At 61.4% G+C, this 23,252-nt stretch overlaps 1 protein-coding gene across 2 annotated transcripts; it reads right to left on the reverse strand.

Annotated features, from left to right (window-relative positions):
* Nucleotides 1-95: 95 nt before the first annotated feature.
* On the reverse strand, nucleotides 96-19,605 carry LOC128837273 (tyrosine-protein phosphatase non-receptor type substrate 1-like). Of its 2 annotated transcripts, none has more exons than XM_054028301.1 (8): nucleotides 19,466-19,605; nucleotides 17,560-17,889; nucleotides 16,851-17,150; nucleotides 7,931-8,218; nucleotides 7,644-7,682; nucleotides 6,009-6,116; nucleotides 5,436-5,777; nucleotides 96-2,745 (listed from the first exon to the last, which is right to left on the reverse strand). In XM_054028301.1, exons 1-8 carry the CDS (start codon nucleotides 19,518-19,520, stop codon nucleotides 2,708-2,710), a joined length of 1,500 nt encoding a protein of 499 aa, XP_053884276.1. In that variant the 5' UTR covers nucleotides 19,521-19,605; the 3' UTR covers nucleotides 96-2,707. The 2 variants fall into 2 exon arrangements, with proteins under 2 accessions (XP_053884276.1, XP_053884275.1); XM_054028300.1 differs by having other exon boundaries at nucleotides 7,931-8,221.
* Nucleotides 19,606-23,252: the final 3,647 nt, after the last annotated feature.

Below are 23,252 nucleotides of genomic sequence, written 5' to 3' on the forward strand. Positions count from 1 at the left end.
AAGAAAAGGTTCTTCCAACCCCAAAGGATCAGCCACACACCCAGGTCCAATGATAACTTGATCTTACCCAAAATACACGCTATAGTCAATTGTTAACTAAACTAAAATTTATTAAAAAAGAAAAGAGTGTGTTGGTTAAAAGATCAATATACAGACAGACTTGAGTTCAATTTCTTGAGGTTCAGATACCCAGCAGAGATGGTGAGTTTGTAGTTGCCAAAAGTCCTTTTAGAAATAGTCCGTAGGTTGTTGTTTTTCTCCATTTGAACAATTTATTAGTATGTCTGTTTTACAAGTTTTAGAAAAAGAATCCCAGGATTTTGCCTCCAGTGTTTTCGCCTTGCTTCCCCATGGTCCATGCTGCCAGCGGAAGTTGTCAGCACTATGTACCCAAACTGACGTGAAGGCAAAAGGTTGTTCTGTCACTTTCCCAGGTCCAGGTTATAGTCCAATGTCCATATTCAGGGTGACTCCAGTCAGTGACTGGGGATCTCAATCCTTATGGCTTAGGGTTTCAGATGTTAAGTTCACTGAGAGACTACAAGTCATCTCCCAAGTATCTAGAGATGAGAATGCAGGGGATGGCAGGTAAACTCTCAAGAGATTCACTGCTCAGCTGTCCTGCTCTGCAGACTCCGCTACCCCGTCTTCCCTCTGAACCGGAGTCACAGACTGGTCACTCCCAGAATCAGCCTGGAGACCTTCCTGTCCCAACAACCTTGTCTCCCCAACAAGCTGGCCAAGCACAGCCACTTGGTCATAGGGCTGTTTAAATTCCTTAACAGCTTTTACTCCATCTGAGACCTTCTCTAAGCTACCCACACTGGATCTTTCACAAGGAAAGTCAGTGGCTCCATTCACCACAGAAAATTTCTGGCTGTTAGGAACTGAAACTTCCGGGGTGAGAGCAGTCGGGTTTATTAGCTGTCTGGGACACGGCCCAGAACGGCTTGGTTGGCAAACAGAGAACACAACGTTACAGCAGGGTCCTGCTTGCTCAGCCCAGCGCCCTCTGACGAGAGTCTCCATCTTCCAGCAGCCCACACTTAACAACCCTGCCAGGCCCCTCCTCAGTCCTTTGTTCCCCAGCTCATCCAGCCGTCCATCCGGCTTCCTGCAGCTGCCTCCCTCTGGGCAGAATCGAACTCTTTAGTAACTAATATCTAAAGGTTTATTAATAGAGAAAAGACGACAAGCCTTAAACATGGTTACTAGCTCATATGCATACAATAATGGCAATGTTCTTGGATCAGGGCTGTAGCAGTGAATCAGTGATGGACTAGACGGCTGGCTTGTAAAGTCTTGTAGCCAATTTCCAAAAGATTGGATGGTCCTCGGTCCATAGTTCAAATGACCCTTGTAGCTGTAAATCCAGTCCAGAGAATCGGAGCAGGAAATGAAGACAAATTGGAGATGTCTCAGGGGTCTTTGATAGCCTCTGCCATGTGCTGGGAATGTTACTGTCCCAAACAAAGCCCACAGGCACAGCGTGTGGAAAATTACTGGCCCAAGATGGAGCCCAGGGTCACATGAGCATGTCACATGACCTTACACGCCTTGCTGACTCACAGCGGCAGCCATTACCCGGATTCTGGCTGGGGCGTCCACAGGAAGGCTCACCTGGCGGGACCAGCTCCCTGTATGGTTAGGGGAGTCTCCTTTAATGGGCCATTGAACTCGGATAGTCCACGCCTGGGCGGTGTTACCCCAGGAACAAACACAAGGGCTAAGGGCTTGTCTACACGTAGATTTTATAGCGCTCTAACTTGCTGGCTCAGTGGCAGGGGTGACTCTAGCTTTTCTGCCGCCCCAAACACGGCTGTCAGGCGGCTTTCAGCGGCACACCTGCGGGAGGTCTGCCGGTCCAGCGGCTTCGACGTACCTGCCACCGAATTGTCGCCAAAGCCGCGGGACCACGGACCTCCCGCAGGCATGCTGCCGAAGGCTGCCTGACTGCCGCCCCCCACGGCTTGCCGCCCCAGGCATGTGCTTGGGGCGCTGGTGCCTGGAGCCGCCGCTGCTCAGGGGGGTGAAAAATCACCCCCCTGAGCGCAGCAAGTCTGAGCGCTTTAAAGCGCTAGTGTAGACAGGCTCCCGGCGCTCGGAGCGACTCCCCTCGTGGAGGTGGATTACCAGGCGCGCTGGGAGAGCTGTCTCGCGCACAACCCCACTCGCACATCAAAGTGCTGCTGCGGGAGCACTCAGGTGGCAGCGCTTTGAACTCTCTCGTGTAGCCGTAGCCTGAGTCGACACTTAGCAGCTTAAAGCGCCTTAAAGGGACAGTGCGGTCGCGCTCTCTGGTGGTTTGTCTGAGTGGGTCTGGGCTGAGGTGAACACACTGACACACAACGCAGAGCACACAAAGGAGCCTCAGGCCCAGTCCCCTAAAGTTGTGTAAAAGGTCACAAAGAGGCTTCCCCTATCTGGAACAACCTCACACTGGGCCAGTGGACGGGGGCGGGGGGGTGGTACACATATAAGCAGGATATCCATACTTAGCTATTCGCAACTTTTCCAGTGACACCGGACATGACGCACTTGGTACAAGTTCTCTTGCAGTTGTAGCACAGTGGCCACACCAATGCTGTACACAGTCACATGTCAATCACACAGCATCACAAGGGGTCAGTTTGTTCTCTCCTCTACGAGCAGTTTGCAGCTGGCTCTCTCTCTCCCCAGCACCGGCCGTAGCGTGAGTGCACGACGGTCAAAAAATGGCCATGTCTCCATCCAGAAGCGGGCCACCTGGAGGGAGGAACAGAACGGGAATGAGGCCCCTGCCTGGGGACCCTGTGAATACACCAGGCTCAGTTCCTGGGAGCTGACCCACCTCTGCTCCGAACGCTGCCCAGGCCCTGCCATCCACAGAACAGACCCTGCCCCGAGAGGGGGAGAAACCACCCCCTGACCTCACCCAGATGGGTGCTGGGTTCTGGGGGGGCCCCAGAGCTCGCTGCCTGCCCTGGGAATCCTGGGACATACCGAGCTCAGACCTGGCTGTAACTGCTCCAGGCTGGGTATCGGGGAAACAGCCCCCCCAGCCTCTGAGCTGTTCGTTAGCTCTTCCCTCCCCAGGCCAGAGAACCAGGCTGCCAGCATGGTCAGGTACTGTCCACCCTGGGCGCTGATGGTGAGGGAGTGTGGAGAGCGGAGATATGTCCCACACTGGCTGGTAAAGGGGACAGTTTAACATGTCTCTCCAGGGAACTGACTCAGGCGCCGCTGGGAAAGGGGGCGGGTGGGGACAGACAGGGCTGATCTCACACGAGATGCCCATGTCCTGGCTCTTGGCTCTCTCCGAGCTGAGGTGTGAAAACATTTAAATCCCACGCACCCAAACAAGGAAGCACCAGGACTGGGCCAGGAATCCCCCGGGGCTCGTAATGTGCTTGTAACGGCCGAGCCCAGGGGAACCTGCTGACAGGTGACTCTAGCTCTGCTACCCACCCTGACGAGGGGATCACCAGCTGGCCCTTAAATCCCAGGGAATCCTTCCCTCCTTGGAGGAAAGGGGCGACCTCCCTGCCCTATCGCCTGCCCCAGGCTGCTGTGGGCGATGCTGCACACGCTGTTTTTACGGCTGCACAAGGGGTTTCATTCTACACCTTTGCTAAAGTTCCTGTGAGGTTTGGTCCCCGAGGTGACTCGTGTAACGTCTGGGCAGGAGCCCTGCAGCCGTTTGAGCCGGGGAGGAACGAACCAGAACAAACGGATCTCTGGCCCTGGTGTGAAAAGCTCCCAGTCCCACTGACTGGCGCAGGGCTGCGGCCGAAGGTGCTGACAATCTCCCCGCGCTCTGCATTGAGCTGAGCACAGGCTAGGACCCCAGAGAGCTGTGTGTACGGGGGGGCGGGGGGCGAGCAGGAGCTCACAGGGACAGCTTGGTGGTGTATTGGCAGGGAGATGCGGGTGCTGTTTGCAGTGTGTCCGTATCTGGCCGGGCACGTCTACACAGCAGCCGGGAGGGGTCATTCCCTGCGGGGACAGACAGATGCGCTGGTGCTAAAAACAGCCGCGTGGCCGCGGGAGCTCAGGCTAGTCACCGGAGTACAGCCCTGCCTGGCCCCTGGGGGCGCACTTGGCGCTAGCCTGGCCCCCCACCCCCCGCTGTGCCCACACGGCTATTGTCAGGCGGTAGCTGGAGCAGATTGAGTGCGTGTCTGTCGACCCGGGCTGAGCATGGCGCGTCCCAGCGGCTGGGCACACCCCTTCCAGGCCCCAGGAGCTCCCCTGCGAGGTGCGAGTCTGTCACCGCCCCGGAAACGTGTTGTGGGAGCATCAGGGGACGGCTCAGAGCTGCCCCAGAACTTGGCGCTTCCTGGCTTTGTAGGGTTCATGCTGGGGGGTGGGGAAATCACACAGGACCAGCCTTCCTATCTCTTAAACAGATTGTAGACTAGGCTGATCTTCATAACCTGAGCCCAGGAGGTTGGGCCCAGGTGACAACTTCTGCCCCAGAAGCTGGGCAAAGGGGGAGGAGGAGTTGGGGTGTGTGGCTGTGGAAGGCAGGAAAAAGGGGTTTCAGTTTGGAGCTGGCTGGGGAGATGGGGGAGGCCCAGCACCGGGGTCTGGGCTCCCCACCCCCCAAAATGGTCTTGACGGAGGGGTCCTGTTTCCTGTACCTACAAGCTCTGTTTTAGACTGTGTTCCTGTCAGCTAATAAACCTCTGTGTCCCTGGCTGGCTGAGAGTCCCGGGGAATTGCAGGAAGTGGGGGTGCAGGGAACACATGGGTGCTATGACGGCCCCTTCATAACCAGAGACCCAGGAGGGGGATGTGACCAGGACGGAGGAGGAGCAACGGGCTGGCAGGGGCCAGGCAGCTGGAAGGAGTCGGTCTCGGCTGGCTTGGGGCGCAGGCCTGGTTCTGGGCTCCCCCCTCCCCAAGATGGACTGGGCTGAAAGTCACTGATTTCTGTGCTAACAAGCTCTGCCCTACGCTGTGATCCTGTCAACTAATAAACCTTCTGTGTTACTGGCTGGCTGAGAGTCACATCTGACTGCAAAGTGGGGGGTGCAGGACCCTCTGGCTTCCCCAAGACCCTGCCTGGGCGGACTCGCTGTGGGAAGCGCACGGAGGGGCATATGCTGAATGCTCCCAGGAGAGACCCAGGAGGTGAAGCCGTGTGAGCTTCTTGCCCTGGCGACAGTCTGCTCCGAGGGAGAGGAGGCTCCCCAAAGTCCTGACTGGCTTTGTGGGGAGCAGTTCCAGAGCATCGCCCAGGGACTCCGTGACATCCACTGCACCCCATATCCCACAGAACCCCCTTTCCCTCCCCCTGCATTCTGTGCCCCCTATGCCCCAAATCTCCTTGTTTCCCCATGGCACCCCAATCCACACATGCCCCTGCAGCCCTGCACCCCACAGCCTCCTGCTCCCGCTGCGCTGATCTGCCACCCCCACAGCCCCTTTCCCCCGGTCCGTGCCCCGCTCACCTGCCGGCATGCCGGGGATTGTGATGTGCCTCTGCTTCATGCCCCTCGCGCCTTGGAACGTGCAGATGAAAGTGTCGTCTTCGCGCGGGGTCTGGATGGTGAGGACCGACGTGAGCCGCCGCCTGCCCAGCCCGAGGTTGCGCCGCCACGTCACCACGTGGTGCTGCTCCAGCTTCGGCATCAGCGTGTTCAGCTCCCCGGGCTGCCCAGCCCCCAGCTCCTTCCCCGGGCGCAGGCTCCTCCAGGTCAGGCTGTCTGTGTCGCGGAGCCTCCCCTCAGCCTCGCAGAGCAGCGCTGTCACGCTGCCCTCCGGCCAACACTCCCAGACACGGATCGAAGACACTGCGGGGAGGTGAGCGCGTCAGGCTGGGTGGGGGCAGCTGTGGGGCTGGGGGAGAGGGGACGGTGTGGGGGAGAGGGAAGGGTGTGAGCCCATAGGGAGGAGGGCGTGGGGAAGGGGAGGCGGGGGAAGGGCATGAGGCGGAGGGAGGGGGTGGTGGGGGAGGGGAGCGCAGAGCATGAGGCTGGGGAGGGAGGAGGAACCCCTCGGGGATGGGGTCTGGGCCCACTTACTGCTGATGCGAAAGCTCCAGTACCCGATGCACAGCAAGACCACGACCAGTGGGGACACCATGGCCAGCCATAACCACATCCAGACCCGAGTTGGGCTTGGTTCGGGTCCTGCGAGGGAGAGGCACAGCGTTACTGCTCCGCTCCCAGCCCCACACCCAGAGCAGTTAAAGACCATCCAGGCTCCTGCCAGGGGCTGCGGCGTGACTCGGGTTCAGTGTCTGGAGCCCAGGACGATGCCCCAGAAGCACCAAAAACAGAGACAGACGAAGCAGGCTGCTCCCTCCAGCAATGGGCTCCACCCACCCACCTTGCCCTAGGCTGAGACAGACTCTGCTCACAGATTCCCCGGCGCCCGCGGGAGCAGATGAAGGTGGAGGCTGGTCATCTGAACACAGTTGGGGGAGCAGGGAGGGACCAATGCCAGGGAAGGGGGCAGCACAAGCGGAGCGATGCTGAGGCCGGCTAGGCCTGGGGGGGTGTTAGACCATGTCACAGAGTCCCCGGGGGATGCTCTGGAACTGCTCCCCACAAAGCCAGTCAGGACTCTGGGGAGCCTCCTCTCCCTCGGAGCAGACTGTCTCCAGGGCAAGAAGCAACAGAGGGTCCTGTGGCACCTTTGAGACTAACAGAAGTATTGGGAGCATAAGCTTTCGTGGGTAAGAACATGAAGAAGTGAGGTTCTTACCCACGAAAGCTTATGCTCCCAATACTTCTGTTAGTCTCAAAGGTGCCACAGGACCCTCTGTTGCTTTTTACAGATTCAGACTAACACGGCTACCCCTCTGATACTTGACATCCAGGGCAAGAAGCTCACATGGCTTCACCTCCTGGGTCTCTCCTGGGAGCATTCAGCATCTGCCCCTCCGTGCGCTTCCCACAGCGAGTCTGCCCCGGCGGGGTCCTGGGGGAGCCAGAGGGTCCTGCACCCCCACTTCGCAGTCAGTCATGACTCTTAGCCAGCCAGTAACACAGAGGTTTATTAGACGACAGGAACACAACGTAGGACAGAGCTTGTTAGCACAGAAATCAGTGACTTTCGGCCAAGTCCATCTTGGGGAGTCGTGGGCCAGACGGCCTGGACTTCCCCTCTTCCATTCCCCCCAAGCAAACTGCCCAGCTTCCAGCGAGCCCACCCCCAACACTCCCATTGCTCCTCCTCCTCCTTCTTTGTCTCGCTTTCCGGACAGTCACCTGGTCGCATCCCCCTCCTGGGTCTCAGGTTAGGAAGGGCACCAGTCATAGCTGGCCCAGCCTCACCTGCCCCAGAGGTCTCAGCCAAAGTCACACACTCCTATTCCCACCACCGAGGTATTGGTGCAGCACACAGGGAAACTGAGGCACAAACCGTATTCATGCAAAACAGTAAAACTCGCATACAACTGTTAGGAAGGAGTTAAAATTCAGCCAGCAAAAAAGACAGAATCTGCTAAAAAGCAAGGACATCGTTTCTGTCAATACCTAGTAACTTAGCTCAGCTTAATAGTAAAAAAGAACAACGCTGACCCTCCCTTCACAACCCACCGGATGTCTGTGAGCACTCATCCCTACCCCCCGCCTCCTTCTTCCGCAAAATACCCATACAAATTGAATGCAAATAAAATAACCTCTATATGTACGCACTGTTCTTATTTTTACCTTTGTTTGGGGTTCTGTCTTGACTTATAACATCTGTCTCTGTATGTACAAATAAATGCAAATAAATTAATAAAAGAATGTATATAACTGGCCACTATGGCACCATATATTTGAAGCTGCTTGTCAGTCTTCCCAATACCACAAATAACCCCCCTTCAATATCATCTATGCTTACCTAATTCTTTAAAAAAAAAAAAAATCTTTTTACTTAACACAACGTAACAAGGGAAAATCCCCACTTCGTCAAAGACACTCCCCCACCCCAACCCCCCGCCCGTCACACTCACCTTTCCAGGTGACGCTCTGCGCCAGCGGGGTGGGCAGCGCCGGGTGCTGCACGTGGCAGGTGAAGGCGACCCGGGTGTCGGGCTCTGGGCGGTCGAGGATGTAGCTACTGCGGAGGGTGAAGGACCCGTCCGGTTCCCGTGTGGGGAGTGATTCCATGCTGTGCAGGATCGCCCTGTCCCGCAGCCATTCCACCGTGATGTTGGGGGGGTAGTAGCGACTCACCCGGACCTGCAGGGCGCCCAGCCCCGCCGGTGTCACCACCGTCTGCAGGGTCAGGGAGGGCCGGGCTGCTGGGTGGGAAGACAAGGTCAGGGTGCTGGGCTCCCTCCCCATGGGCTGGGGCCCCCAGAGGGGACCATCATAGATTCATAGACTCTAGGACTGGAAGGGACCTCGAGAGGTCATCGAGTCCAGTCCCCTGCCCGCATGGCAGGACCAAATACTGTCTAGACCATCCCTGACAGACATTTATCTAACCTACTCTTAAATATCTCCAGAGACGGAGATTCCACAACCTCCCTAGGCAATTTATTCCAGTGTTTAACCAGTTAGGAACTTTTTCCTAACATCCAACTGTCACGGAGTGTGGGGGGACACAGGGCCCTGTGTGACGAACTGGGACTGTTCTTACTGTGTTCTTTGAATGCTGACAGGGGAGTGTGGGTAGGATAGTCTGCAGTGGGGGATGGGAGACTGACTGAGGGAGAATACCTGAGCATGTAGGGTGACCAGATGTCCCGATTTTATAGGGACAGTCCTGATATTTGGAGTTTTTTCTTATATAGATGTCTATTACTCCTACCTCCTGTCCCGATTTTTAACCCTTGCTATCTGGTCACCCTATGAGCATGTAACCTGAGAACCCAGGAAGGGGTTAGAGGCCAGGTGACACCTTTGCTGGGGAACTGAACAAAGGCTGTGGGAGGGGTCGCTGCAGAGGGAGTTTCAGAGCTGGCTGGTGATATGGCTGGGAGGCAGATGGGGCTCTGACCTCCCAAAGGGGCTGGGGTGCCCGGGGATCCTGTTGTTTGTGCCTGCAAGACCTGTCTTGGACTGTGTTCCTGTCGTCTAAATAAACTTTCTGCTTTACAGGCTGACAGAGTCATGGTGAATCGCAGGAAGCCGGGGGTACAGGGCCCTGAGTCCCCCACACTCGGTGACAACTGGTGGCAGCGCTGGGATCTACTGCACCCCGTGGACGGCGCTTCCTGCAGTAAGTGACTGGGGAGCAGTAAAACAAAGGGGGATCGACGGGGACCAGGTGGGCTGAAGAATCAGAGAGACGGTTCAGGGGGCGATTAACCCCTGGGAGTGTGTGACCAGAGAGAAGGATGTTTGCAGTAACAGGGTCCCCTGGGGGATCGCAGCGAGCGGTCCCAGGGGCGGAGGAGTCTGAAGCTCGACACTGGCAGAGAGGTGGTGACCTGAAGAAGGGCTGGCACACTCGGGGTCTCCCTGGAACGGTGGAAAGCGGAGAGCACAGGCCAGCAAGTGGCCAGCCGGAGGATGGATGCTAAACGCCTTAAGAGCGACCTGGTGGAGCTGTGCAAGCAGAGGGGGCTGCGCATTGGGAGGTCCACCAAAGAACAGCTCATTACCCAGCTGGAGGAGAGGGATCGCTTGGATGAACCGAGCCCTGTCCCTGAGGGAAGCCGCCCGGCGGATGCAGCGTGGGCCCCGGGGCCTGACATGGCTGGGAGGGGTCAGACTGCTGCCGAGGACATCCCGAGACCCTGCCTACCTATACCTAGGGGAGGGGTTGGGGGAAGCCCAGCGAATACCGAGGGCACCCTGACCCCGGTGGCCAGCAGGGGATCGTCCCGGCGGAGCTCCCCGTCCTGGGAGCGGATGCGACTGGAATATGACAGGGAGCTGAGACGGGAAGAGCTCGAGTTAAGGCAGCAAGAACTGAAGCAGGAGTGGGAAGAGAAGGAGAAACGACGTCAGCATGAGCTGGAATTGGCCAGGCTGAGGAGCAGTGGGGCCCCGGCTGCGGTGAGCGAGGGGGGACCCAAGACTGCAAAGAGCTTTGATAAGTGCTTCCTGGCCCAGCGTAAGGAGGGGGAGGACATGGATACTTTCCTGACGGCCTTTGAGAATACCTGCGAGCTGCACTGGGTTGACCCTGCAGACAGGCTCCAGTTTCTCATCCCCTCACTGGACCCCACAGCCAGGGAGGTGTACAGCCGACTGAAAGGGGCGGAGACAGGGGACTACGAACTGTTCAGAAAGGCCCTGCTCCGCGAGTTTGGGCTGACCCCTGAGATGTACCGGAAAAGGTTCCGGAGTCAGCGTAAAACCCGTGAGGTCTCATACCTACAACTAGCCAACCGGGCGTAGAGGTATGCCCGCAAGTGGACAGCTGGGGCCCAAACTATAGAGGACCTGCTTGACCTATTCGTACTGGAGCACGTGTATGAGCAGTGCCCATCGGACCTGAGGCGATGGTTGATGGACCACAAGCCAGAGAACCCACAGCACACAGGCCAGCTGGCCGACGAGTGTGTGAACAGTCAGGCAGGGGATAACAGGGAGGAGTCCCAAAGGAACAGGCCCGTCACAACTCAAAGAGAGAGTCATCATGGGACCTCCCAGCGAGGAAATAGGGAGAACCCCCACCAAAGGGAAACATCCAGCGTTAGGTCCATCCGACCCACTCGAGGGGACCCACGGGACATGGGCTGCTATCACTGTGGCTTGAGAGGCCACATACGGACCCAGTGCCCCCGGCTCAGGGACAGACTGAGCAGACCGAACCCACAGAGGGTTGACTGGGTAGAGACCCAGCCCGGCGAGAGGCAGCATTCCCAGGGAACGGGGTCTGGCAGAGTACCACCTGCTAAGGAGGGAGGAGAGCTCCAGGACAGCTCCTCTGGGGGGCTGGATGCTCCAGACTCAGGGTTTTTGGTTTATACGGTCGGCGCGGGGCTGTCCCTCCGGAGAGAGTACCTTGTTCCCCTGGAGGTGGATGGGAGGAAGGTCAATGGATACTGGGATACGGGCGCAGAGGTGACACTGGCCCAGCCCGAGGTGGTGGCCCCAGATCGGGTGGTGCCCGACACCTACCTGACCCTGACGGGGATGGGCAGGACCCCAGTCAAAGTGCCCGTGGCGAGGGTACACCTGAAGTGGTGGGCCAAGGAGGGCCCCAAGGATGTGGGGTGTCACGGAGTATCGGGGGACTCAGGGCCCTGCACCCCCGGCTTCCTGCGATTCACCATGACTCTCAGCCAGCCAGTAAAGCAAAAGGTTTATTTGGATGACAGGAATACAGTCCAAGACAGGTCTTGCAGGCACAGACAACAGGGACCCCCTCAGTTAGGTCCATTTTGGGGTCCCAGGGCATCCCAGCCCAGCCCCCCTTGGGAGGTCAGAGCCATCTCTGCCTCCCAGCCATCTCTCCAGCTCGCTTCCCGCACTCTGCCTTCAGCGACCCCTCCCACAGCCTTTGTTCAGTTTCCCGGCCCCCGGAGTCACCTGGCCTCCAACCCCTTCCTGGGTTCTCATGTTACAAGCTCAGGTATGTTCCCTGGGGCAGACTCCCATTCCCCGATGCAGACCATCCTAGCCACACTCCCCTGTCAGCATTCACACACCACAGTAAGAACAGGCCCAGTTCGTCACATGGGGGTACACCCGTATTTGCCCACTGAGGTGTTGATGGGGGGGGGAGCTGGAGGACTGGCCAAGCAACCCCCAAGGTCCTCTGGTTGTGACCCGTTGTCAGAGCCGGCGAGCAACACTGCGCCCTGGCCTTGGGGAGGGTGCCTTGCCTGAGGCGCAGGACCCTAACCTGGTGGGGAGGGAACACCGAGGGACACGGCTCAGGGAGGCTGCAGCTTCAGACCCAGCGGGCGAGAAAGAGCAGGTGGCCATCCCTGTCCCAGCTGCTGAGTTCCAGGCCGAGTTGCAGAGAGATCCCTCCTTGCGGAAGATAAGGGACCTGGCCGACCTCAATGCGGTACAGACCATGGGACGAGGTGGACGGAAAAGGTTCCTGTGGGAGAAGGGGTTCCTGTACCGAGAATGGGCTCCCCCAGGGAAAATGGAGTCAGGGGGGGGATCAGGAGGCAGCTGGTGGTACCCCAGAAGTATCGCCGCCAGCTGCTGTGCCGGGCCCATGACATTCCCTTCTCAGGGCACCAGGGAACCTGGCGTACCCAGCAGAGGCTGCTACGGAGCTTTTACTGGCCTGGGGTCTTTGTTACTGTCCGACAGTACTGCCGATCCCGTGACCCCTGTCAGAGGGGGAGGAAGGCCTGGGACAAGGGGAAAACAGCTTTAGGACCCTTGCCCAGCAATAAGGATCCTTTCCAGAGGGCGGCCAGGGTAAAAAGGGCGGCTCTAAACCCAGAGAGCCCAAAGCACAGACCTCCAGACTGGAGCGCTGGGAGAAGACCACAGCCCAGTTGGAGCCCCAGAGGTATGGGGGTGGGAAAAGGGCACAGGCCGCATAAACCGTCCCACATGCGAACTATGAGTGCCATCGAGCACACCCAACCTAAGTGGAGGGGCGTGAAACTGGAGGGGCCGGGTGTGCAGGGTGTCACCGAGTGTGGGGGACTCAGGGCCCTGCACCCCCGGCTTCCTGCAATTCACCATGACTCTCAGCTGGCCAGTAAAGCAGAAGGTTTATTTAGACGACAGGAACACAGTCCAAGACAGGTCTTGCAGGCACAGACAACAGGACCCCCCAGTTAGGTCCATCTTGGGGTCCCCGGGTGCCCCAGCCCCCTTGGGAGGTCAGAGCCCCGTCTGCCTCCCAGCCAAGTCCCTAGCCAGCTCCTGAAACTCCCCCTTCAGCGACCCCCCCCACAGCCTTTTTTCTGTCTCCCAGGCAAAGATCTTTCTGCACCTCGGCCTGGAACTCAGCAGCTGGGACAGGGATGGCCACCTGCTCTCTCTCGCCGGCTGGGTCTGAAGCCGCAGCCTCCCTGAGCCGTGTCCCTGGGTGTTCCCTCCCCACCAGGTTAGGGTCCTGCGCCTCAGGCAAGGCACCCTCCCCAAGGCCAGGGCGCAGTGCCCCTCGCCGGCCATCAACACCTCAGTGGGCAAATACGGGTGTACCCCCACGTCCTTGGGGCCTTCCTTGGCCCCCCACTTCAGGTGTACCCTCGCCACAGGCACCTTGAATGGGGTCCTACCCACCCCCGTCAGGGTCAGGTAGGTGTCAGGCACCACCCGATCTGGGGCCACCACCTCGGGCCGGGCCAGCGTCACCTCTGCGCCCGTATCCCAGTATCCATTGACCTTCCTCCCATCCACCTCCAGGGGAACAAGGTACTCTCTCCGGAGGGACAGCCCCGCGCCCACCGTATAAACCAAAAACCCTGAGTCTGGAGCATCCAGCCCCCTAGAGGAGCTGGCCTGGAGCTCTCCTCCCTCCTTAGCAGGTGGTACTCTGCTAGCCCCCCTTGCCTGGGAACGCTGCCCCTCGCCCGGCTGGGTCTCTACCCAGTCAACCCTCTGTGGGTTGGGTCTGCTCAGTCTGTCCCTGAGCCTGGGGCACTGGGCCCATATGTGGCCTCTTTGGCCACAGTGATAACAGCCCATGTCCCGTGGGTCCCCTCGAGCCGGTCGGATGGACCTGATGCTGGATGTTCCCCTTTGGTGGGGGTTCTCCCTATTTCCTCGCTGGGAGGTCCCATGGTGACTCTCTCTCTGCGTTGTGACGGGCCTGTTCCTTTGGGACTCCTCTCTGTTATCCCCTGCCCGACTGTTCACAAACTCGTCGGCGAGCTGGCCTGCGGGGTCTCTGGCTTTTGGTCCATCAACCATCGCCTCAGGTCGGATGGGCACTGCTCATACACGTGCTCCAGTACGAATAGGTCAAGCAGGTCCTCCATAGTTTGGGCCCCAGCTGTCCACTTGCGGGCATACCCCTGTGCCCGGTTGGCTAGTTGTAGGTATGTGACCTCACAGGTTTTACGCTGACTCTGGAACCTTTTCCGGTACATCTCAGGGGTCAGCCCAAACTCGCGGAGCAGGGCCTTTCTGAACAGTTCGTAGTCCCCTGTCTCCGCCCCTTTCAGTCGGCTGTACACCTCCCTGGCTGTGGGGTCCAGTGAGGGGATGAGAAACTGGAGCCTGTCTGCAGGGTCAACCTGGAGCAGCTCGCAGGTATTCTCAAAGGCCGTCAGGAAGGTATCCATGTCCTCCCCCTCCTTACGCTGGGCCAGGAAGCACTTATCAAAGCTCTTTGCAGTCTTGGGTCCCCCCTCGCTCACCGCAGCCGGGGCCCCACTGCTCCTCAGCCTGGCCAGTTCCAGCTCATGCTGACGTTGTTTCTCCTTCTCTTCCCGCTCCTGCTTCAGTTCTTGCATCCTTAACTCAAGCTCTTCTCGTCTTATCTCCCATTCGCATTCCAGCCGCATCTGTTCCAGGGACGGGGAGCTCTGCCGGGACGATCCCCTGCTGGCTGCCGGGGTCGGGGTGCCCTCAGTATTTGCTGGGCTTCCCCCAACCCCTCCCCTAGGTATAGGTAGGCAGGGTCTCGGGATGTCCTCGGCAGCAGTCTGACCTCTCCCAGCCATGTCAGGCCCCGGGGCCCACGCTGCATCCGCCGGGCGGCTTCTCTCAGGAACAGGGCTCGGTTCATCCAAGCGATCCCTCTCCTCCAGCTGGGTAATGAGCTGTTCTTTGGTGGACCTCCCAATGCGCAGCCCCCTCTGCCTGCACAGCTCCACCAGGTCGCTCTTAAGGTGTTTAGCATCCATCCTCCTGCTGGCCACTCGCCGGCCTGTGCTCTCCGCTTTCCACCGTTCCAGGGGCACCCCTAGTGTGCCAGCCCTTCTTCAGGTCACCCCCTCTCTGCCAGGGTCAAGCTGCAGACTCCTTCGCCCTGGGACCACTCGCTGCGATCCCCCGGGGGACCCTGTTACTGCAACAGTCCCCTCTCTCTGGTCACACACTCCCAGGGGTTAATCGCCCCCAGCCCCCTTGGGAGGTCAGAGCCCCGTCTGCCTCCCAGCCAAGTCCCTAGCCAGCTCCTGAAACTCCCCCTTCAGCAACCCCCCCACAGCCTTTTTTCTGTATCCCAGGCAAAGGTGTCACCTGGCCTCTAACCCCTTCCTGGGTTCTCATGTTACCTGCTCAGGTATTCTCCGGTCAGTCTCCCATCCCCCAATGCAGACTATCCTAGCCACACTCCCCTGTCAGCATTCACACACCACAGTAAGAACAGTCCCAGTTCGTCACACCAACGGAAACCTCCCTTGCTGCAGGTTAAGGGGGGCTCTCTAGGTAAGAGCAGGGGAACAGACACCTGTGGGGTCCAGGCAGAAGGAAGGGGGCCCCCAGTGGCACGGGGGGCTCAGTGAGGGGGTGCTGCATGGGAATGGGGTGCTGTACAGGGAGGGGGAGCTACACTGGGGACAGGGCTCTGGCAGTGGAGTAGGCACTGCTGAGGGGAGGATGGGGGTGCTGTGGGGTGCAGTATGGGGCGCGGTGCTGTGGGGAGGATGGGGTGCAGCGGCGGGATGGGGCTCTGGTGGGGGATGGACACTGAGGGATGCTGCGGAAGCGTGTATAGAAGTGGGGGTGCTGTGGGGATGGAGTTCTGTGGGGGGAATGGGGTGCAATGGGGGGTGGGGCTCTGGCAGTGGGGGGTGCTGTGGAGGTGTATATAGAAGTGGGGGTGCTGTGGGGGGAATGGGGTGCAGTGGGGGGGTGGGGCTCTGGCGGGGGATGGGCAGTTGGGGGTGCTGTGGGGGGAATGGGGTGCAGTGGGGGTGGGTCTCTGGCAGTGGGGGGTGCTGTGGGGGTGCTGTGGGGGGAATGGGGTGCAGTGGGGTGGGTCTCTGGCAGTTGGGGTGCTGTGGAGGTGTATATAGAAGTGGGGGTGCTGTGGGGAGGATGGGGTGCAGGGGGGGGTGGGGCTCTGGCAGTGGGGGTGCTGCGGAGGCATTTATAGAAGTGGGGGTGCAGTAGGGGGATGGGGCTCTGGCAGGGGATGGGCAGTTGGGGGTGCTGTGGGGGGGATGGGGTTCTGTGGGGGGGAATGGGGTGCAGTGGGGTGGGGCTCTGGCAGTGGGGGTGCTGCGGAGGTGTCTATAGAAGTGGGGGTGCTGTGGGGAGGATGGGGTGCAGTGGGGGGGTGGGGCTCTGGCGGGGGATGGGCAGTTGGGGGTGCTGTGGGGGGAATGGGGTGCAGTGGGGTGGGGTGGGGCTCTGGCAGTGGGGGGTGCGGTGGAGGTATATATAGAAGTGGGGGTGCTGTGGGGATGGAGTTCTGTGGGGGGAATGGGGTGCAATGGGGGGTGGGGCTCTGGCAGTGGGGGGTGCTGTGGGGGTGCTGTGGGGGGAATGGGGTGCAGTGGGGGGGTGGGGCTCTGGCGGGGGATGGGCAGTTGGGGGTGCTGTGGGGGGAATGGGGTGCAGTGGGGGGTGGGTCTCTGGCAGTGGGGGTGCTGTGGAGGTGTATATAGAAGTGGGGGTGCAGAGGGGAGGATGGGGTGCAGTGGGGGGGTGGGGCTCTGGCAGTGGGGGTGCTGCGGAGGCATTTATAGAAGTGGGGGTGCAGAGGGGAGGATGGGGTGCAGTGGGGGGGTGGGGCTCTGGCAGTGGGGGTGCTGCGGAGGCATTTATAGAAGTGGGGGTGCTGTGGGGAGGATGGGGTGCAGTGGGGGGGTGGGGCTCTGGCAGTGGGGGTGCTGCGGAGGCATTTATAGAAGTGGGGGTGCTGTGGGGGGAATGGGGTGCAGTGGGGGGTGGGTCTCTGGCAGTGGGGGGTGCGGTGGGGGTGTATATAGAAGTGGGGGTGCTGTGGGGGGAATGGGGTGCAGTGGGGGGGTGGGGCTCTGGCAGGGGATGGGCAGTTGGGGGTGCTGTGGGGGTGCTGTGGGGGGAATGGGGTGCAGTGGGGTGGGGTGGGGCTCTGGCAGTGGGGGGGTGCGGTGGAGGTGCTGTGGGGTGACTCACACAACACGCTCAGCCGGAAGGGCTCCTGGATCGGCTCCCCCAGGGCGACGTGCTGCACGTGGCAGGAGTGGTTGGCGTCGTCGTCGGAGATGCTGGGCACGAGCTGGAGGGTGCTGGTCGTGCTGTACAGGCCGTCGGGGCCCAGCTGGGCGGGAGGCGTCTCGGAGCCCCCCAGGACCTGCTTGTCCCGCAGCCACGTGACGTTCACGCTCCCGGGGTAGAAGCCGCTCACGCTGCAGGTCACCGGGCTGTGCTTACCGGCCCTCACCACGGTGCCGCTCACCGAGACACGGGGCGGGGCTGGGGGGGGAAGGGAAGGGGGGAGTCAATGGGGTCCAGACCCCCTCAGCTGCCCCCAACCGCCCCACACACCCCTCATCTGCTCCCCACCCCATCTGCCCCACCACCACCACATCCACCCCCAACCGCCCCCATCTGCCCCCACGGTGCTGTCCATGGAGACTTGGCTGGGCCATGGGGAAGGGGCAGCTGGGGAGGTGGCTTAGTGGGGCTGACCCCTCAAAGCAGCTGGGACCCTCCCCTCCATTGATCGCCATGTGGGCAGGAGCTCCCAACACAGATCTATCCAGAGGAGCTGGGGCCACGGGGCGGCTCTGGACCCAACGCTGGAGCCACGGCCCCTCTGGCCTCTGCCCTGGGACCCTGCCCCCCAACCAGCCCTGCCCCCCCCAGCCCATCCTGCAGTTACCTTCCACACGCAGCTCCACCTGCCGGCTCTCCCGGCTCGGGGAGTGGATGACCATGCAGGTGTAGAGCCCGGCATCGGCGCCCCCCACCCGCGGGAGGAGCAGGGAGGCGTTGCCGACCCGCAGCCCCTCCAGGGACAGGCTGGCCCCGGCCCTGGGGTACGACGGGGTGCTATCGAACTCGGCCACCAGGCGGTCCCCCACCTTCCACTGCACCACCAGCAGCTCCATGTCCATGGTGCCCCCCACGGAGAAGTGACAGCCCAGGAGCAGGTCGGAGCCCGGCTGGGCCCGCACCGGGGAAGTGGGGACGGAGACCACCAGGGCACCCCCTGCGCAGACAGACAGACGGACGGGATTACTCGCCGCTCTGCGGGGCATGGGGGCAGGGGTGGGGCAGCCAGGGGGGAGACTCTACCTCCCCCCCCCCCGGGACTGACCCCCTCCAGCCCCCACCCGCCCGGTGCCCCCCAGCCTAAGCCTCCTGCCCCAGCCCCCCACCTGCCCCAGCACCATGGGAGCCCACATCCTCTCGGCAAGGGCCAGTCAGTGCTGGGGGTGGGGGGAAGGGGGCTCCAGGCAGAGGCGTGGCAGCCTCGTGTCCCACGTGGGCCGGGCGCTGGGTTTCCACGGGGGCAGGCGGCACTGAGCGTCAGGCAGAGGAAGCGACACGCTTCCTGTTTGCGCAGCTTGTGGTGGGGCCGTTACATGGTTCCCCGGCACCACCCCGGTCACTGCCCCAGCCCCCCACCCGCCCTGTGCCCCCAGCCTGAACCCCCAGCCCCCCACCTGCACTGTGCCCCCCAGCCTGAGCCCCCAGCCCCCCACCTGCCCCCTGTGCCCCCCAGCCGGAGCCCCCTGCCCCAGCCCCTACTCGCCCTGTGACCCCCGCCTAAGCCCCTGGCTCCAGCCCCCCACCTGCCCCCTCTGTACCCACAGCCTGAGTCTCCTATTTCAAGCTCCCCTCAGGGGCCACCCTCCCCGCAACTGCTCCCATGCTGGGGTGGTGAGCAGGACCCCTGCCCTGTGTCTGACCCCCACGTCAGCGCCACACCCAACCCCCACCCCAAAGTCAACACCACCTGCCCGACCCGCCTTCCTACTAATCGGGCAACTCTCCGGGCTGACTTGGTCAGGGCTCCGTGCACCCCCCAGCAGCGTTAACCAATTTGGTGGCCATGACACCCCCCTTGCCAGCCCCACAGTGGTCGCCCCAGGGCCCTGGCGTCAGCTCTGAGCTGGTCCCTGTGGGGGGCGGGGGGGTGTTGAAATTTAGCCCCAGAACCCCAGGGCAGGTTGTGGGCGATGGGTGCGATGGGGCTGGGGGGCAGGAGCGGCCTAGAGGGAGCGCGACCTGGGTTTGTAGTGGGGGCTGGCCATGGGGTGTGTCAGTGTGGGAGAGAACCCAGGAGTCCTAGCTCCCAGCCCCTCTGCTCTAACCACCAGCCCCCCCTCCCCTCCCCGAGCCAGAGAGAACCCAGGAGTCCTGGCTCCCAGTCCCTCTGCTCTAACCCACCAGCCCCCCCTCCCCTCCCAGAGCCAGAGAGAACCCAGGAGTCCTGGCTCCCAGTCCCTCTGCTCTAACCCACCAGCCCCCCCTCCCCGAGCCAGAGAGAACCCAGGAGTCCTGGCTCCCAGCCCCCCCTGCTCTAACCCACCAGCCCCCCCTCCCCTCCCAGAGCCGGGGAGAGAACCCAGGAGTCCTGGCTCCCAGTCCCCCCTTTCACCCACCAGCCCCTCCGGCTCGGAGACCCCCCCAGGCCCGGCGGGACCCTGCGCCCAGCCCGGACCCCCATCCCGCCAAGGCACCGCCCGGGCTGGCCCCGGGGCCGGGTTTCCTGCCCACGCCGCCCCCCTGGGGCAGGGTCTGGGGCCGGGGAGCAGGGGGCGGCCCCGGCGGCTACTCACGGGCCCCGCTCGCCAGCAGCAGCAGCAGGAGGCCGGGCGCCACGGCGAGGGGCATCGTGCGGTGCGCTGCAGGGCGGTGTGGGGCGCTGCGGTGTGGGGCGGTGTGGGGCGGCCCCAGCCCCCGTGACTTTCGCTGCTGCAGCGGGCAGGGGAGGGGAGGGGCCGGCCTGGCTGGGCGGGCGAGATAAGGGCAGGATACGGGGCTGGGCGGGACCCACCGCTCGGGGCTCCGAGCGCCACCGACCCACCGCCCCAGCGCGCAGAGACCCGGGCAGGGACCCGGGGGCGGACCCGTCGGGGGAGCGGGATTGCCTGGGGGGGTGGAGCAATGGGGGGTGCGCTGGGGGGATCCCAGCGGGAAGGTCCGGGACCCCTGGGGCTGGGGAGATCGGAGGATCCCTCCGGGGGGAGCCCCAGGCTGGGAGCTGGGGGACCCGCCCCCCATTACCGGTGGGTAGGACAGCTCCCCCCGTCACCCGTGTGTTTCAGGCTGGAGGTCGCTGTCCAGCTCCCTATGGGGTCTCTTGGCCCAGCGAGTTTCTCTCTGCTCTGGGGTCTGGCTCGGTTCAGGCCCGGCCCGGAGGCGGGTGATGGGTCAGCGCTGGCCGGGTCCCGGCTCCTAGGGGCTCTGAGCTCGGCCCATCGGGTGGTGGCGTCGGTTCTGGCGGTGCCCCCGCCCCACCTAGAAACCTGCCCAGGTGGGGTTGGTTCAGGGGCCCGGGGGTGTCAGAGCCAGGAGCTGCCCCGGTTCCCCTGGCCGGCCGCGCACCCCTCATCAGAGAGGGACAGAAAATGCCGCACGCTTCTCACAGGGAATTAATTTTTAAAAAATTTCCTGCAAACTTTTCCTGGCTTTTCATCCCACAGCGGGAACCTGCCCTGCTTCGGGAGTTTCTTCTGTTCTCAGAAATCAACGTTTTTTTAATTGAAAACAGGAAGTTTGACCATTTTTAAAATGATAAACTGGAATATTTAAATTTGGTGAAAAATTGTCATTTTGGTGAAGAAGCCGCTACAAAAAACTGTCGCCCAGTTCTGAGCAGGCCCCGGGCCCCGGGTCCAGCCCGAACTCCGCTGCTAGTGAGAGAACGGTAACAGATACAGGAGAAGACGGAGAAGCCCTGTTTGTTTTGCTTTCCAGCAGCTGCACCCCGGTCCCTGGGGGGGGGGAGGGGTGCATTACATCCACACAGCTCACCCGCACACCTGGTTTGCTGCTATTTTTATTATTTGTTCTTTGCCTCACGGTGGCGCCCCAGGACCCCCAGCCGGGATCAGGGCCTTGTCGTGCCAGGGGCTGCACAAGACGTCCCTGCCCCGAGAACCGTACAGTCTCAGCACGAGGAGAGACGACAGCCGGCTGGAGACAGACAGACGGGACTGCGTTCGGCGTGCTAGACACGGCGCTCAGGGCTCCTGCAGATCTTTGCGAAATTCCCGTTTGTGAATTGAATTTCATCCCCTGGTCTATGTCTCGGGCCCGTCTAAACCCAGCACGTCCTTTGGATGGTCCCTCTCCCTCCCTCCCTCCAGCTCAGGCTCGGCCGAGTCGCCTTTGCTGGCGTGGAAGGGACGATTCTGCAAAGTTCTTCGGAGCACCGAGGTCTGTAAACGAGTCACTCGGGAATTAATCAAACACCTTCGCTTCTGTCCCGCCGGAGACGTTCCCAGGCTGCAAATCCCTCGCCTCAACGCCTGGTCCAGAGCCTGCGTCCCCGTGTCCACAGACCTGCCCCAAAGCCAAACCCAGAGGGGAATGAGGAACGCCACGTAGGAGAACGGGCAGCACCAGGCCATCCGCCAAAGCCTGGGGTAGAAACGTCCCATCTCCAGCGAAAGCAGAAGCAGGACGTGTGGCGCGTTTAGGAGGGAAGCTGATTTCTGCTGACTTGGGTTTTAAAAGCTGCCAAGGCCGCGTGGGAGTTAAATCCGGAGCCCAAACGCTGTTACCGACACGGCTCTTTATTATTATCTGTTACAGCAGCACTTCCCAGCGACCCCCGAGAGCGGGGCCTCCGGCACACCAGGTGCCGAGCAGACCCACCCCTCCGATTAGGGGTCGGGGCCCCCATCATGCCGGGGTCTGCGCAGACACCCCCCCCCAGATCAGGGTCGGGGCCCCCATCATGTCGGGTGCCGTGCAGACCCCCCCCACACCAACTCGCCTCCAGCTCCCAGCCAGACAGTGAATTAAATCCCAAACCGAAAGTGAAAGGCAAAGGCCGAGCCAGGCCAGGCAGATCGCAGTGCGCCGCTGCCCCTGAATCGCTAACAAACCGAACACGTGCCCAGCATTAAACAAACACAGCCCCAAACCCCCAGCTCAGGGTGGGGCCCCGTAGGGCTGCCAACTTTCTAACTGCACAAAACCAAACATCCTTGCACCCACCCCCTTCCCCGGGGCCCCGGCCCTGCTCCTGCCCCCACTAGGGCCTTGTAGGTGGGCTAGATCCAGCCCTTCTGGGCCCAGAGCCGCCCCAAACAGCCTTTCCCCTGCCCCTCCCCCCAGGCCAGAACAAGACCCCGGCAGCCCCTAGCTGGATCCGCCTACACAGAGCCGGTTCCAGTCTGTGTCTGCAGCTGGGTCTGGCCTGGCCTGGCCTGGTGTGTGCTGGGAAGGGGGTTGAGGGCCTGACACAGCAGCCCAGTGCCAGGGAACCCAGGCTGTCGGGGCCGGCGGGCTCGGGGGGACCCCAACACATCCAGTGGCTCCCCACAAGGGGGGCTATGTGGGGATCAGAGGGGGTTAGGTAGGGGAGTTACGTGGGGATCAGAGGGGGGTTCCATGGGGATCGGAGGGGGGCTCCATGGGGATCGGAGGGGGTTTCGTAGGGGGGTTCCAAGGGGATCGGAGGGGGTTTCGTAGGGGGGATCCATGGGGATCTGAGGGGGATAGGTAGGGGGGTTATGTGGGGATCAGATGGGGGTTCCGTGGGGATCGTAGGAGGTTCTGTAGGGGGGTTCCGTGGGGATCAGGAGGGTAAGTAGGGGGTTACGTGGGGATCATGGGGGGAGGGTCCATAGGGGGGTTCCATGGGGATCGTAGGGGGATCGGTAGGGGGGTTCTGTGGGGATCGGAGGGGGGTTACATGGGGATCGGAGGCGGTTCCGTTGGGGCAGGGGGTAGTTGGGTGGCGCTGAATTGGTGTGGCCCTACTGAATGAATGGGGAGAACACGGCTTGACATGGCTGAACTGCGGAAGAGGATTCTGGGAGCAGAATCCTTCTCTCGGCGTCAGGCAGGCGGCCGAGGTGAAGCTGACGGCTCCACGCTGCGTGTCTGATCCATCCTGATCTCCGGGTCAGCGACGCCGTCCCCTGGGAAGCAAACGACACGTGTAGAACATCCTGAGTGGCACATGGGCCGACCGGGCATCTCGACCCTCTTGAGGGACAGCGCGCGGGGGCTGCAGGGAATGAGCGATACCGGAGTGAATGTGGGTCAGGTCCAGTTGGCACCGCTCCGCAGTCTCCTCCTAAAGCATCAATTGGGTAAAGGTCAGGAGCCCACTGGGCGCTCGTCAGGCAGGCGACTCCTCTGAGGGAAAAGTATAAAAATCAGGCAAATTAAATGACTGCTCATCATCGGCATGTTCCTATTACGCCTCTGGCGTTCAGAGCAGCGACGCCGCTCCCCCACCCCGTCTGCGTCTGGCGAGTCCTTCGATGCTTCCTCAGCCGTGTCCCCGGCTTTCAGCTCGGCTTCCACAGCTCTTCACCCCCTATAGCCCCCCATATAACCCCTCAGCTCGCCCCCTGCATCCCCATAGCCCCTATAACCCCTCAC

The sequence above is a fragment of the Malaclemys terrapin genome, chromosome 4 (genome assembly GCF_027887155.1).
Source record: "Malaclemys terrapin pileata isolate rMalTer1 chromosome 4, rMalTer1.hap1, whole genome shotgun sequence".
NCBI lineage: Eukaryota > Metazoa > Chordata > Testudines > Emydidae > Malaclemys > Malaclemys terrapin.